Source organism: Aulonocara stuartgranti (assembly GCF_965226115.1).
Source record: "Aulonocara stuartgranti genome assembly, chromosome: 7".
NCBI classification, from domain to species: domain Eukaryota; kingdom Metazoa; phylum Chordata; class Actinopteri; order Cichliformes; family Cichlidae; genus Aulonocara; species Aulonocara stuartgranti.
Window position 1 is genome coordinate 51089366 of NC_138945.1, and position 13255 is coordinate 51102620.

The window sequence follows — 13255 nt, forward strand, 5'->3', positions numbered from 1 at the left end:
AGAGCACAAACTGTGTGTTAATCTGCTAAAACTAAGAGATGTGACTGCGGCATAGTTGTTTTTGGCTTTTTTCTGGGATTTGCTGATCACGAGGAAAAATACAAAACACCACCAGCCGTATCCTTTAACTCTAGAAGCACCCAGACATGCAGATAGTACAGCTTTAGCTTTGGCCTCTGAGATTTCTGCCTTTTCTCCAGAACAGTGGAGTTAGAAAAAAACAATGGTGCCCACATCAGTGAAATCCTGATAATTCAGCAGCAACATCTCGTTACAAAAACAGTTTAATTTCTGTTCAGAATTATTTAAAGAAAATGCAGCAGAAAAAGTCGACAGCATTCCAAAGTCTTGCTCATAAGGAATAATCAGAGATTACTGTTGTTGTGAAATTGCTTTAAACAAATAAAACTGTTATACACCATGTGTGATTAAACTTGACACATTGGTAGGAAACATGGCAGTCGGAAATAACTTTATTAAGTTAAAGTGAAAAGCATGCTTTGTGGTTTTTATTTTAAACCTAACGCTATCTGTGTAGTTATTTGTGAGTGCTCACTAAGAAACTATTGCAATGCAATTTAAAAATAACATTTTTTGTGGATTACTTGTTTACACTCTACCTCTGCTCCAATCAGCTGGTTGTTTATGTGTAAGGCTAACAGGGAAGTTCCAGGAGTGGCCTCTTGTGGACAAATTATGCAATATTAGCACTCATAACATGTCTGAAGGGTGTTTCTTTCATCTCTTCTCTACTTTTTAAATATTCATGGATTTAACATTATAAATGTTGTTACCAAGATATGATCAAATAGCCAGTATTAGCCAATATATTGGTCCCTGTCGATATATTGTGATCTCCAAATATCCACTTGCTGTAGGGATTACTGAATAGCTGTGTACACAACTAGAAGTGACTAGTTATACATAATTTTCTTTATGCCTTGAAAAGCATTCAATTTGATATTTAAAATGGTGCAGGAACCTGCTCACCATTTTTTCAATTACTAAAAAGAAGCTTCTCGTGCATTGTCATGATTCAAGCATCATTAACAGGAAACTGACAACACTTTAATCACTGCCATGTCATTACACAACCAGTCCTTATTTAGTGTTAGTGTTATTGTAAAAACTGGCTTATCACCTCAGAACAAGACTTGATCAGTTTTCAGACTTTTACCAGAGCCCTGAACTTTTCCATACATCACCCAGCGGCTGATGCTGTCAGATCAGACATTGCATGGTCTTTAACCTGAGAGCTCCCTAGTACAAAGAGTGTGTGTGCAGTCTGATTGAAGCCATATGAGAAAAACGCGGGTAAATCTATGGTGCAATCATAGTGAGCGAGAAGGTGTCGCGGTGAAGTAACATCATTACCGTGCATGCTGCAGGTATCAATACAGCAAACGTTAATCTAACAGTTGAAGAGGTTGCTGCTGAATCTTTTTTAAAATGTAAAAATACTACTGGAGGCAAATCTATATTTTTTTCTTTTCTGGGTATTTTGGTGTACCGGTCATATAATCAGATGCCACATTAGGCTGTGATTATGCAGGCTTCAGCCAAACAGTAGCTGATTTCACTAATTACTTTGCCTCTCTGTGTGTTTGAAGGTTTGCTAATCAGTGAGGTGCTGTACCAATGGAGTGAAAACCTGCAGAGTCTTGGCAGAAAAATACACAATAACAGAGGGTACAAGAGGGACAGAAATAGCTAAAGACCTGGTGAGGTAACAGAAACAGAAGAGAAAAGAAAAGGATGGTGTCTATTATTCAGGAGAGGAGGAAAACACAAGTCTGACAGGGAAGCAAGCAAGTGTGAGCGAATGATTAATGATCGGAGCGATCGAGACTGAAGGTCCGGTTCAAACCACGGCTGCCATGGTAACCTCTTTTTCCTCTGCAAGATGGGAGAATGGAAACTGTTAAGAATTCTCCAGCTTTGTGCAAACATTCATTAGGAAATGTGGTTTTTGTTAGCAGGATAAACCCTTACAGCTGTTATTCTTTCCTATGCAGAGTATAGTTTTTCCAGGTGTTTTTGCCTCCAATCAATATATCAGTGCACATGAAGTAAACAAGCTGCCAAGGCCGTCTGACTGCAACATGCAGTCGAAAGCGTCTCGGCAGACGCGAGAGAGTCGGTGCGAGGAAGTCAGACCCGATTAACAGAGCACCCGGAGATAAAAGAGAGAACACTGAGACATCAAGTGCAGGCTCAGACCTCAGATAGAGACAGGATCAAAGGAGAAATATTCAGGTCTCATGACACATTAAGAAGAATATATGAGCAGAAAGGAAAACAAGAGTGAGTGAGAGATTGCAAGGGTTATCAGCTGTATCAATCACAGGTCCATGAACTTACCATGCTCACAGGTGAGTAGGGTCAGAGAGGTGCATGACATACTAGAGAGAAGCCTTATACACTGTCATTGCTACTAGTTTAACTGGCTTTACCTGGTCATAAACCTGTAAACTATTAATCCTAACTTTGATATATAGGAGGCACTGATTAAACACATTTAACTGTTTCTTTTGGAATTTACAAAGGATATAAAACTTATTTGTTGGTCGGGATATATAATAAAAATATGTCACTGTGTTGTCTGTGCCATGGGGAAAAAAACTGAATGAAAGGCAGATGTGAAATATCAAAGTGTGACATAGATTTTAAATCAGAGGTAATTATAGCAAGCTTACATTTATCAGTCTGGTTAATAATAACTTATAATTTACAGATATTTAGTTAATGTAAATATTCAACACCCGATCTCCTTGACAGTGATCACCTTCTGTATGAATTTTACTGACTAGCAGAGATCAGAAATGATTCTTAAAAATCATTTAAGAATCATTAAAAAACAGATATTTTTCCTATTAAATGCACATGTGGAGTTTTCTAGAAGTGCTTTTAAAATCCTTTTTATTTTGTTATTAAGTTATGGAAACTTAATAGAATCCGGCAGTGTTTAAAATAGATTTATTGCACACATTTGTTTATTTTATCTGCTTTGAAAATCACTTCATTTTGATGTTTTATTGTCAATTCATTTTACTTTTGCTTGTTTCGAGGGTTCGGGTTTGCTCATTTCAGTTTTAAATGAATAGTTTTATTTATTTGGAGTATTTGCTGAGTCGGCATTTATGAAGTTCAGAACAGGCAGCACAACATTTAATGCCATACAGATGTGTCAGTCTTAATAAACAGACAAATCAATGCCTCCTGATGTTTGCTGGGTTGACAAATTTGACCACATCGACAGAGACTAAAGGTAAGGTCATTTCCTGTTTAACTCTGTTTTAGTTTAGTTATTTAAAAAAAAGATAATAATTTTAGTTTTCTTTTAGTTGTTACTTTTTTCACATCTGTTGGTTTAGCTAACTATAACAGCCCAGCTCCTGACACACTACCGCTGTCCCTTTGGCTCACACTACCCTTAACCAGTCATCAACCACGGAGTCGTTTACCTTTCTTGGTGAAAAACTCTCGGCTGTACTTCCCAGCAGCGACCACTTTGCGTGGGACCTTCCCAAGGAGCTCCATGATCAGAGCGATGTGGTCTGCCCACCACCACATACGTCACAGAGGGAACAAGCACGGTTCAGCATTACGGCATGCACACACATCAACACGCACATACACTGGCTGAATGGTACCGACACACACTGATGCCTTGGGGTACACCGCAGACGCGCTTAGAGACCGATTGGTAATGCAGTGAGAAGCTTGTTCTCGATGTTTTAATCATACTTTCAAATCTGATTTTACAATGGTCTGCCAGTGCATAATTTCTGTCCCTCTCAGACATCCGTGTGTCCCAGTCCCACCAGCTCTCTGGCCAGCGCTACCTCTTCTGTTGAAGAACTCCCGGGAATATTTTCCGGAGAGCGCAAAGTGCCTCGGAATACAGCCCAGCAGCTCTATGATGTGGGCTATGTGGTCTATGGAGGAGAGAGGCAGGTCGGAGGAGGGAGAAGGGAGAGAGAAAAAGAAAAAGAAGAGGAAGGGGGCAGGAAATGTTGACAAAGAAATAGAAATATAAAAAGAGTAAAGCCAAAGACGGTAGAATTAATCGAAAGAAGGATGAAACACAGTGTAAGAACATTGTAAATACAAAAAAGGGACAATTACAGGTACAAAACATTGAAAAAAAAAGGAAGTGTGAGGTATAAAAAGATGGGGGGGGGGGGGGGGGGGGGCATAAGGAAGGGATAAAGAGAGGGAGGAAAAAAAAAGAGTCAGACAGTAAAGGAAACAGCGTGTGTTAGTGAGCTGTGCCTCCACAGGTGAGGAAATGAAATGAATAAAGTGACATGTATTTAGATTCAGATCTGAACGAACTGGATTTTCAATCTGGCCTCAGTAGCGGGAGATCAAAGGTGACCCTCTGTAAATAAGCATGCCAGAATAAAACTGACACTGGCTTATTGCCTGTGCAGAACAGGGAGCAGGGAGCCAACTGTGTGTCACATGCTCTGAGGGAAAAAGACCCCCCCCCCCCTGAAAACACAGCACAATGAGCTGAGACAGATCAAAGACCAGATGAGGGGAAGTGATAAAGAGAAATGTGGGGGTGAAGCTGCACAGTTTGGTAATGTGACATGTTTTCGCGAGACATAACATTTAGAAGAATTAGTATGATTAATGACTGGAGTCCACATGCAAAGGATGGAGAAAGACCAGAAAACAGATACACGTAATCTCACAGGACACTTGGCTAATGTTGGGCTAAGGTTTGAAGTGTGGGCTTGGTGTGGATGTGTGGAGGCACAGCAGCAGATTCAAGGGACAGAATTTAAAGTGGATAGAAGGATGTGGGGAGAGGGGTTGACTAAACTTTAAACTAAACTGATTTTGGCTATTTTTTTAAGCGCTAACAATACAAACTACCTTTTTAAAATTACAGCTTTTCTCCATTATCCGATAAGACACAAAAGCCCCAACATTATTGCATAGGGATAAACAAAAGTATATTTTTCAAGTCTTTTTCAATTATTTATTCTATTCGTCCTTTTATGATTTCAGTTCTATTTTAAAATCTGTTTTACATTTCTATATAAAGTTGATCAAATAGTGGAGAAAAACTGTGAAGCTAATTATTTACGCAGTAATATCAAACAGTTTAAACACTTTGCACCAAACATCTCCAACATTCAGTTTAAAGTTTTAAGATTAAAAATATTCAGCATTAATTCTCCAGTGGAAGCTGCTGCTCCTATATTTGGAAATAAAACAGTTTGTGCCATAAAGATTTAAATACTCACCCTCATCGCGGGAGTAGTCTTCTCCAGAGTGAGGCTCAAACAGGTAATCTCCAGTGGCCAGCTCAAATGCCTACAGGAGGACATACTGAGTACGCCTCTCAACGAATGATTGCAAACTAGTACAGCTGCATATATGTATGTAATAATGTTATTCATGTGTGTTCTCCTCACCATGCAGGCGGTGCTCCAGATGTCAGCAGGAGTGCTGTAACCCGCTCCTATTAGGACTTCGATGGAGCGGTACTGCCTTGTCTGAATGTCCTCTGTAAAGTGCTTATGCTGTCCGCGAAATAAGAGGAGAGGAAGGATATTTGTTACTAAAAATTTTTATTAGGATCTATCAATAAAACATAGTCCCCGTCTTACATCTTGATATGTTTTCGTCTGATCAGGGTCCACTTGTCTTTCATCTTTGGAAACCAAACCCTGTTAAATTCTCCGTGCAGTCCTGCCTTGCCGAGTGCAGCTGGCTCAGTGTGTGTTACAGTCTCGATCTAGACATGTGTGGGATGCTTTTATTTACACTTTCATCTGTTGTTTTGTGAGACTGTGTGTAATTGTTGTGCGCAGGATTTGGGATCAGATTAGCGCATCTGAACGATGGGTTCTAGCGGCGTTAGCTGCTGGAACGCGCCTCCTGCCAGTACATTCGTTTCAACAGCCGGTCTCTAATAATGGCTGCTGCACACAAAAAAAAAAAGCCTGCTGAAAGCAGAGCTGTAATTGGACCGCTGAAGGAAACTCGGAGTTTGATGTTATGCTGCTTCTTGTTTTCCTCTCTAAACCTCATTAAAATATCTGGACCTGTGCAACCTGTGGCGACTTGCCCGCCTACACAGGTTTCAAATATGAATTCTTACAGTGAATAACAATCATTTATACAGGGTACACAGAACACACCTCCAGAAACTCTCAGGCCTCTCTGAGTATGAAAGTGAGCTATTATGTCTTTAAAAACTACAGCATAATGCACCTGTGGTCACCTCTGGTTACAGCCTCTGTACAACTCATTATTCTGTTTGTCTTCAACAGAACATAAAAGGCTTCACCTTTCACTATTTAAAAATAGTCAAAATGAAATAATATCAAACTCCAGCTGCTTTCTTACCACCCAGCATGCATTTCCAAGATCAGCAATTTTGACTCGAATAGAGTCTGCGTTGCGCGGATCTAGAGGGTTGATCAGAAGATCTGCAGCTCTGGCTCTGACTGTCAGGGGACATAACGGGACAGCGCAGGATTAAACATACAGTAAGAGACAGCGTTTATACATGGTAATGTTCGAATAGGCGTGCATTTAAAACAAGGATCATTTCAGGTTTTTCTCTGGAAATCACGCCAGTCATCAAGTTACATGAGCATCCACTGACAGTATCACAAAGCCATGTAAAGAAGTAATGTGATGAGAAATTTGGCACCTTAATTCATTTACTGATACTAAAAAGAAGGCTGTAGATGGATGTTAGGTCAAAAAATAAAACCCTAAATGTATTTGGACACTAAAATGTAATAATGAGAAACGATATTATACTACATAGTAATAACATAATAGAAGTTAAACTCGAAACACAGCAGTGGTTATTCATGTTAGGGCGATCTATAAAAGTACATAAAATGCCGGTCTCAATTTTTAATTAAAATTTATAATTAATGTTGAGAGGAAGTCCAGCAAAACAAAATCGTGTCAATACTATATGAAGGCAATCAGATTAATGCAGATGAAAATAACTGACACGTAGTATTGGCTCAGTTTATTTTTTTTAATATTTCAGGATATTATTTTTACACACTGCTAGGCTTCAAAGTTAAATATTAAAATATACTTTTAGAAGGAATATTTTTAATGGATCAATAAATGATTGAAATTCCACTTTTTATTATTAATAATATTTTTAGTTTGAATGTTATATTATGTTTATTTTACATATAAAAATCATGCTGTGATATTTCAAATATGCTAAGATAAAATAAAAAGTTTATGAAAAAACAAGATGGGACAACAGTAACACTTCAAAAGCAACTACAATAAGAGCTTATGATAACGGTTCATAATAATGAGTTTAAATTTGTTGTGTAGTTAGAACCACTGCACTGCACAAAGTTTACTCAGACTTGGACTTGTTTGAAGTTGGAGATAAATCCTGTAATTAAAGTACAAGTTTAGAGCCAACTGGTGATACTGAATCACAACAAGGACTTCAGACAATCACTTCAGTGAGATCTTGAATAATGTTTGAGTGTTTCTGGGGGCCTTTTGAGCTTTTATTGTGATGGGACAGTTGAGGGTAGACAGGAAAGCTGGAGGAGAGAGCTGTAGGAAATGCCCAGAGCATAGCTGAACCCAGGCCTCTGCAATAGCAGAGGGATATAGGTTCCTTTCTTCAACTCTATGAACTATACTACCTGTTGTATGTTCCCTAACAATAAATAATGGTAGAAACTCTGAGGCACAAGAACTAAAACATATGTATTGATGGCTTGAAATGTTTTAACCACTGTTGAGGTGAATAACAAGACTGTATAACAAGAAAAATGGTGGTAGCAGGAGAAATTGTAAATGGTATATTGTATTAAAAAAGAAATAAAAATGTATTCTTTCAGCTCAGACAAACAATGTTATTTTACCAGTCAGGACTTTTTTATTACCCAAAGCAAGAACACTAACTCAAATAAACAGTTTTGCACCAGGCTATGGGGGAAATGAATTTACTGCTAAAGCAAATAGCATGAATAACCAGTAAAATCAGATTAAAAAAAAACATTAAAAGGCTTTTTTATGGGTTTCAAACTGAGGCAGAAATGAATAAAATGAATTAGTGCTACTGTCGATGTGCTTTAGTAATTGTCTCATGTTGAAGTGCTGTGTTAATACGTACACCGATGTGGTGAATTGTCACAGTGCTTACACAACAACGGCTAAAACTTTAAAATTAACTCTTAGGCAGTTGTTTGATATGATGGTTGTGTTGTAAGGAGATTGCTTGGCTGGTGTCTCTCTGTGCTGGAGCTATTGGGGAGTCTGATGAACTAAACCAATCCAGCTTAGTTGAGAGCAACTTTGTTGTTGTTCCCAGATGTTGACTCCAGTTCTTGTGGAGTACCCCTGACCATCAGTGGTTTAAATAGAGATAAACCATTAATCAGCAACAAAGTCCAACTCATCTGGTCATAATTATCTCAAGAGCCACTTTAATAATGTTTAGTGAGTGTCTTTGTCAGGTCGCACACCTATCGAAGCATTTGGAGCAGTCTAAGAGTAAAGCTTTGTGGCAATTTCCAAGCGTCATTGGTCTCTTTTTTGCGGGTGATGCGAGCTAATGTCTCAGTGCTTCACATGACAGAGGTGTGCATGAGTCAATGGGTGAGAGAGATTGGAGTGGACAGTGCATTAGTGGGCGGTGGTCACAGTGCTTTAGCCCATCACTCCATCACAAAACAGTTACTGACATTTTTAATTTGATCACATCTGGCATATTAATTTTCATGTTATACCTGCACCGGATGGTTGCTACACCCACTATCATTAAAATCAGTACTATTTTTCAGCCATCGTCGTTTACATGCTCAGTATTAAAGTCTGAGTTTTGAAATTGCTATAATCCTATCTTACCTTTCGGTGTGTCTCCCGTGCTCGAGGAGGACACGGTGCGACTGCGGTCTGCAGTGGGGCTGTTGGGTGAAGGTCCTGCTTCAATGTCTGCCGTACCAACACAAATGGTGTTTCCTGGCTCGGGATCCAGAGGCAAGTCGGGAAAAATGGGAATTGTACCTAGATGCCGCTCACTGGAGCCATTGGTGAGTCCTGGCTCTCCAAGCTCGCCGTTATACATCTCATAACCAGAGCTCAGAGAGTTGTCCCTGTCTGTGTAGCTGAGCTCAGACTCCACCAGGGGGCAGAGAAGAGGCTCTGGGGTGGGGGAAGGAGGCGGAGGCGTGCCTGGGTTTGGTTTCAGTCCCTCAGAGCCTAACAAAACATGGCCGTTGGTTTTGACCGAATTGGTTTTATTGATGTGGGGTTTGATGGGGGAGGTGTTATCTGTGAGGAGGTCAGTAGTCGTGTCATCATCCTCATCTTCCTCCTCCTCTTCCTCCTCTTCTTCTTCTTCGTCCTCCTCCTCCCCCTCTTGCTTCTTTGAAACCTCTTCTTCCACCACCACCACAACCTCCTGCTCTGTTTTGCTCTCACTCTTTGGTTCCTCTGTCTCTTTATCCTCCTCCTCCTCTTCTTCTTCTTCGTCTTCTTCTTCTTCCTCCTCTTCCTCCTCCTCCTCTTCTTCTTCTGCTACCTTTTCTTCTGTTTCCTCCTCCTCATTCTCATTCTCTCTCCCTTTTAATCCCTCTTCCTCCTCTGCCTCTTCTGGCTCAACCTCTGCTTGTGTTGGATCTCCGCTGCCTTCCTCTGAGGCGGGGGGAATAGGGGCATCTTTTTCAGCGACAGGCGTAAGCTCCTCTTCTTCTTCCTCCGCCTCCTCATCAGGGTCATCATCTGTGATGTGGGTTGCCTCGCTCTGCTCCTGGGGAGGTGCTGCACCTAACATGGAGAAAAAAGGAAAACATTATAGACAGTTGGTGGGCGGGAGGAAGATGTACAGTAAGTGGAATCAGAGAAGATGTAGGCAGAGAGAAAAGGAGCATGAAAAGAGAAGAAAGATCGGAGTGAAGGTAGCAAAGCGAGAATACAAGAATGAAAGAGGCAGAAGGTGCAGAGACAGAGGGTGGAGGAGGGAGACGGAGAAAGACGTTTTTCTTTCTTTCTTTTTTTTTCCCTCTCGTGAATCAGCCGAGGCTTCCATACACAGCAGGACTAGCGTGGGTTGAGTGATTGGAGCCAATCCACAACCTATTCATTCACAGACAGACTAAAACCAAAACCATACAAATACTCACACGTGACGCAGATCTGTCAAAGCCAAGATCTGCTCTGGGATAACTCACCTTCTAGCTATTCACAACCTGAATACATTTTTTTAATTAATTGCTCACTTTTCCCTCAGTGTATTTGATTGGAAACAATAAATGCAACCAGAACGTTGCATTACATCCCCGGGCTGCAGGAAACATTTCCTTTAGCTTAAATGGAGTCCAAATAAGAGCTAACTAACAGATTAGGAACAGTTACCGGACGCGGAGAACAATATATGTTCGACTTTCTGCAGCTTGTCTTCAGGCTTCCGATTAACAGTGTTTTATTTTTTGCAACATTCAAGCCCGCCTGATAATCAGACTCATTTGCCAATTTGTCTCACTTAAATTGAGACAAAGTGGCAAATTAAGTTCATCTGAAATCTGAAATGCTGGCGATGATTCAGAGCGCCGAAAAACAGGCTGTGAGGAGGCAATGCAGCAGATTCGCTGCAAGTAGCAAACTAATTTACACAGCCTATAAATAGCCTACAGGATCACAGGAAACCACCAAACAAACATTAAGCAGATGTGACAGGGAATGTAAATGAGCCGAAGATGTCGCCAACTGGTATTTGAGTTTTTTTTCTGGTGGACCGTAGTCGTGGTAACCTTTTTGAAGGAGGAGCGGGCTATAAGAATGCATATAACATGATAATAACAGGTGTATTTATGTACTTTTGATAATTATAATGAGAAAAGTGCCTTTATGCATTTTTCTATTCCAAACAATTACAATTATAAATGATCAAAACACCTGAGTCATATCTGACACGCTGAAGCACTACTGATTGATTCACAAATGTCTGAATGTAGTAAAATTGCTTATCTTTACAGTCACCCTGCAGTCATGACTCACATGTATGATTAGTCAGCCTGATGGGCCTCTCTCCTCCCTCCTCCTCCTCCTCGTCCTCTCCGTCCTCCTCATCTTCGTCGTCATCGTCGCTGTCTCCCAGGGACGTGCTGTGGCCCGGAGGCGGTTGCGGCGGCTGCAGCGGTGAAGGCAGGTTGCGGTCGAGCGTCGCTTTCTCCCCTCCTTCTTTGGCCTTCTCTTCCCTCCTCTCTGCCTCCCTCTCCAGGGCTTCAATCTCCAGCATTCGCCTTTCCAGAAGCTCGGCTTGCCGCTTCTGTTTCTTTTTCAGCTTCTTCTTCTTGTTCTTGGAGATCTTTCCAACCTGAAGGGTGAAAAAAGAAAAGAAAAACACAAAAGAGGGAGAGAAAGTCAGTGAAAAGGGAAAACAAAGAAATAAGAAAAGGTTTTGATACTTTTGAGTGTTGTGTTTTCATTTATATGTTATAGATGTTCACTGAACTGAGCATCAGAGCTGCAGTTTTGTGCTTTCCATTTCAAATTTTAATATCCTCTGAGCTTCAACTCTTTAAAGTTCCACTCAGCTTAGACAATAGTTTTGCATCTTTCAGTTACATTTTTGCTGTTTAGTTATATATACTTATATTTCTATTTTTATTTGTTCCAATGTTAGTTTAGCCTTAAATTATAATATCTAAATCATTTATCAGGGGCAGGACTGTGTGACTGGTGAGTGTGTCACACATACACTATGTTGCCAAAAGCATTCACTCACCTTTCCAAATTATTGAATTCAGGTGTTTCAATCACTTCCATGGCCACCATATAATCAAACAGCTAGGCATGCAGACTGCTTCTACAAACATTTGTGAAAGGCTGGGTCGCTCTCAGGACCTCGGGGAATGATAGGACACCACCTGTGCAACAAGTCCAGTCGTGAAATTTCCTCACTTCTAAATATTCCACAGTTGGCTGTTAGTGTTATTATAGCAAAGTGGAAATGATTGGGAACAACAGCAACTCAGAGTCAATAACTATTGACCTCCAAACTTCATGTGGCCTTCAGATTAGCTCGAGAACAGAGCACTGAGAGCTTTGTGGGGTTTCCATGCAATTCAAAGTGCCGAATGCAGTGGTGTAAAGCACGCTGCCACTGGACTCTAGAACAGTGGAGATGGGTTCTCTCCAGTGACGAAACACATTTCTCCATCTAGCGATCAGCAATCTGGGTTTGGTGGTTGCCAGGGGAACGGTACTTGTCTGACTGCATTGTTTGGTGGAGGGGGGATTATGGTGTGGGGGTGTTTTTCAGGAGTTGGGCTCGGTCCCTGAATTCCACTGAAAGGAACTCTTAATGCTTCAGCATACCTAGACATTTTAAACAATTTCATGCTCCCAGCTTTGTGGGAACAGTTTAGGGATGGCCCCTTCCTGTTACCACATGGCCGCATGAGTACACGGATGGTGTGGAAGAACTTGACTGGCCAACACAAAATGCTGAGCACAACCCAACAGAACACCTTTGGAATGAATTAGAGCAGAAAAGATGATCCAGGCCTTATCGTCCAACATCAGTGTCTGACCTGACCTGATGTGCGTCTGGAAGAATGGTCAAAAATTCCCATAAACACACTCCAAGACTTTGTGGAAAACCTGCCCAGAAGAGTTGAAGCTGCTATACCTGCAAAGGTTGGCCCGACATTATATTAAAGCCTATAGATTAAGAATGGGATGTCACTCAAGTTCATATGTCTGTGAAGGCAGCCCAGTAAATACTTTTGGCAATATAGCTTATCCTGCCTTATATGGAACAACAGACTACTAGCTACAGGTAAATAACTCTAAATGAGACAATTAGTGCGTTGCTTTTTAATATTGTGCTGTGCGTGTGTGTGTGTGTGTGTGTGTGTGTGTGTGTGTGTGTGTGTGTCCCATTTCATACTCACATCTGTTGTACTCACCGGTTTGAGCTGGGGGGCTGTGCTAACTGATAAAACAGAAAGCAAAAAATAGCAATCAGACACTTTCAAGCATCACTGTCATCAGTCCATCACACAACCGAGGCAGAGGTTTAAGAGTTAAGAGTGCAAATCATGCATGTCGCCGCATGTATGGTCATTTAAAAACCTGAAACACTCAGAAACAAAAAAGTAAATCTTGTTATCAAATCGAGAAAAATCACTTTCCACGCTCTTCCTGTATTGATAATGTTTATGTTTTATTCTTTTTAATGCCTTCTTCTTCAGTTATTCAGTTATTATTAAGTCCTAACTTAGGA

The 13255-nt window shown here is 40.7% G+C and overlaps 1 protein-coding gene across 7 annotated transcripts in view; it reads right to left on the minus strand.

Moving 5' to 3' along the window:
• Positions 1-13255, minus strand: part of srpk2 (SRSF protein kinase 2) — a 76318-nt gene that overhangs the window by 2718 nt on the left and 60345 nt on the right. For 4 of the 7 annotated variants that reach the window (XR_014278134.1, XM_082542477.1, XM_082542480.1 and 1 more), the window contains 7 exons: positions 12924-12964; positions 11023-11341; positions 8872-9792; positions 6370-6470; positions 5433-5540; positions 5262-5331; positions 3465-3557 (listed from right to left, as the gene is read on the minus strand). Coding sequence is in view for 6 of the 7 variants with exons in the window: in XM_082542477.1 (XP_082398603.1) it covers positions 3465-3557; positions 5262-5331; positions 5433-5540; positions 6370-6470; positions 8872-9792; positions 11023-11341; positions 12924-12964 (1653 nt within the window). In the remaining variant the exon portion in view is untranslated. Of the gene's footprint in view, positions 1-3464; positions 3558-3845; positions 3939-5261; positions 5332-5432; positions 5541-6369; positions 6471-8871; positions 9793-11022; positions 11342-12923; positions 12965-13255 lie in introns of all 7 variants that reach the window. The other 3 variants (XM_082542478.1, XM_082542481.1, XM_082542482.1) reach the window with 2 other exon arrangements.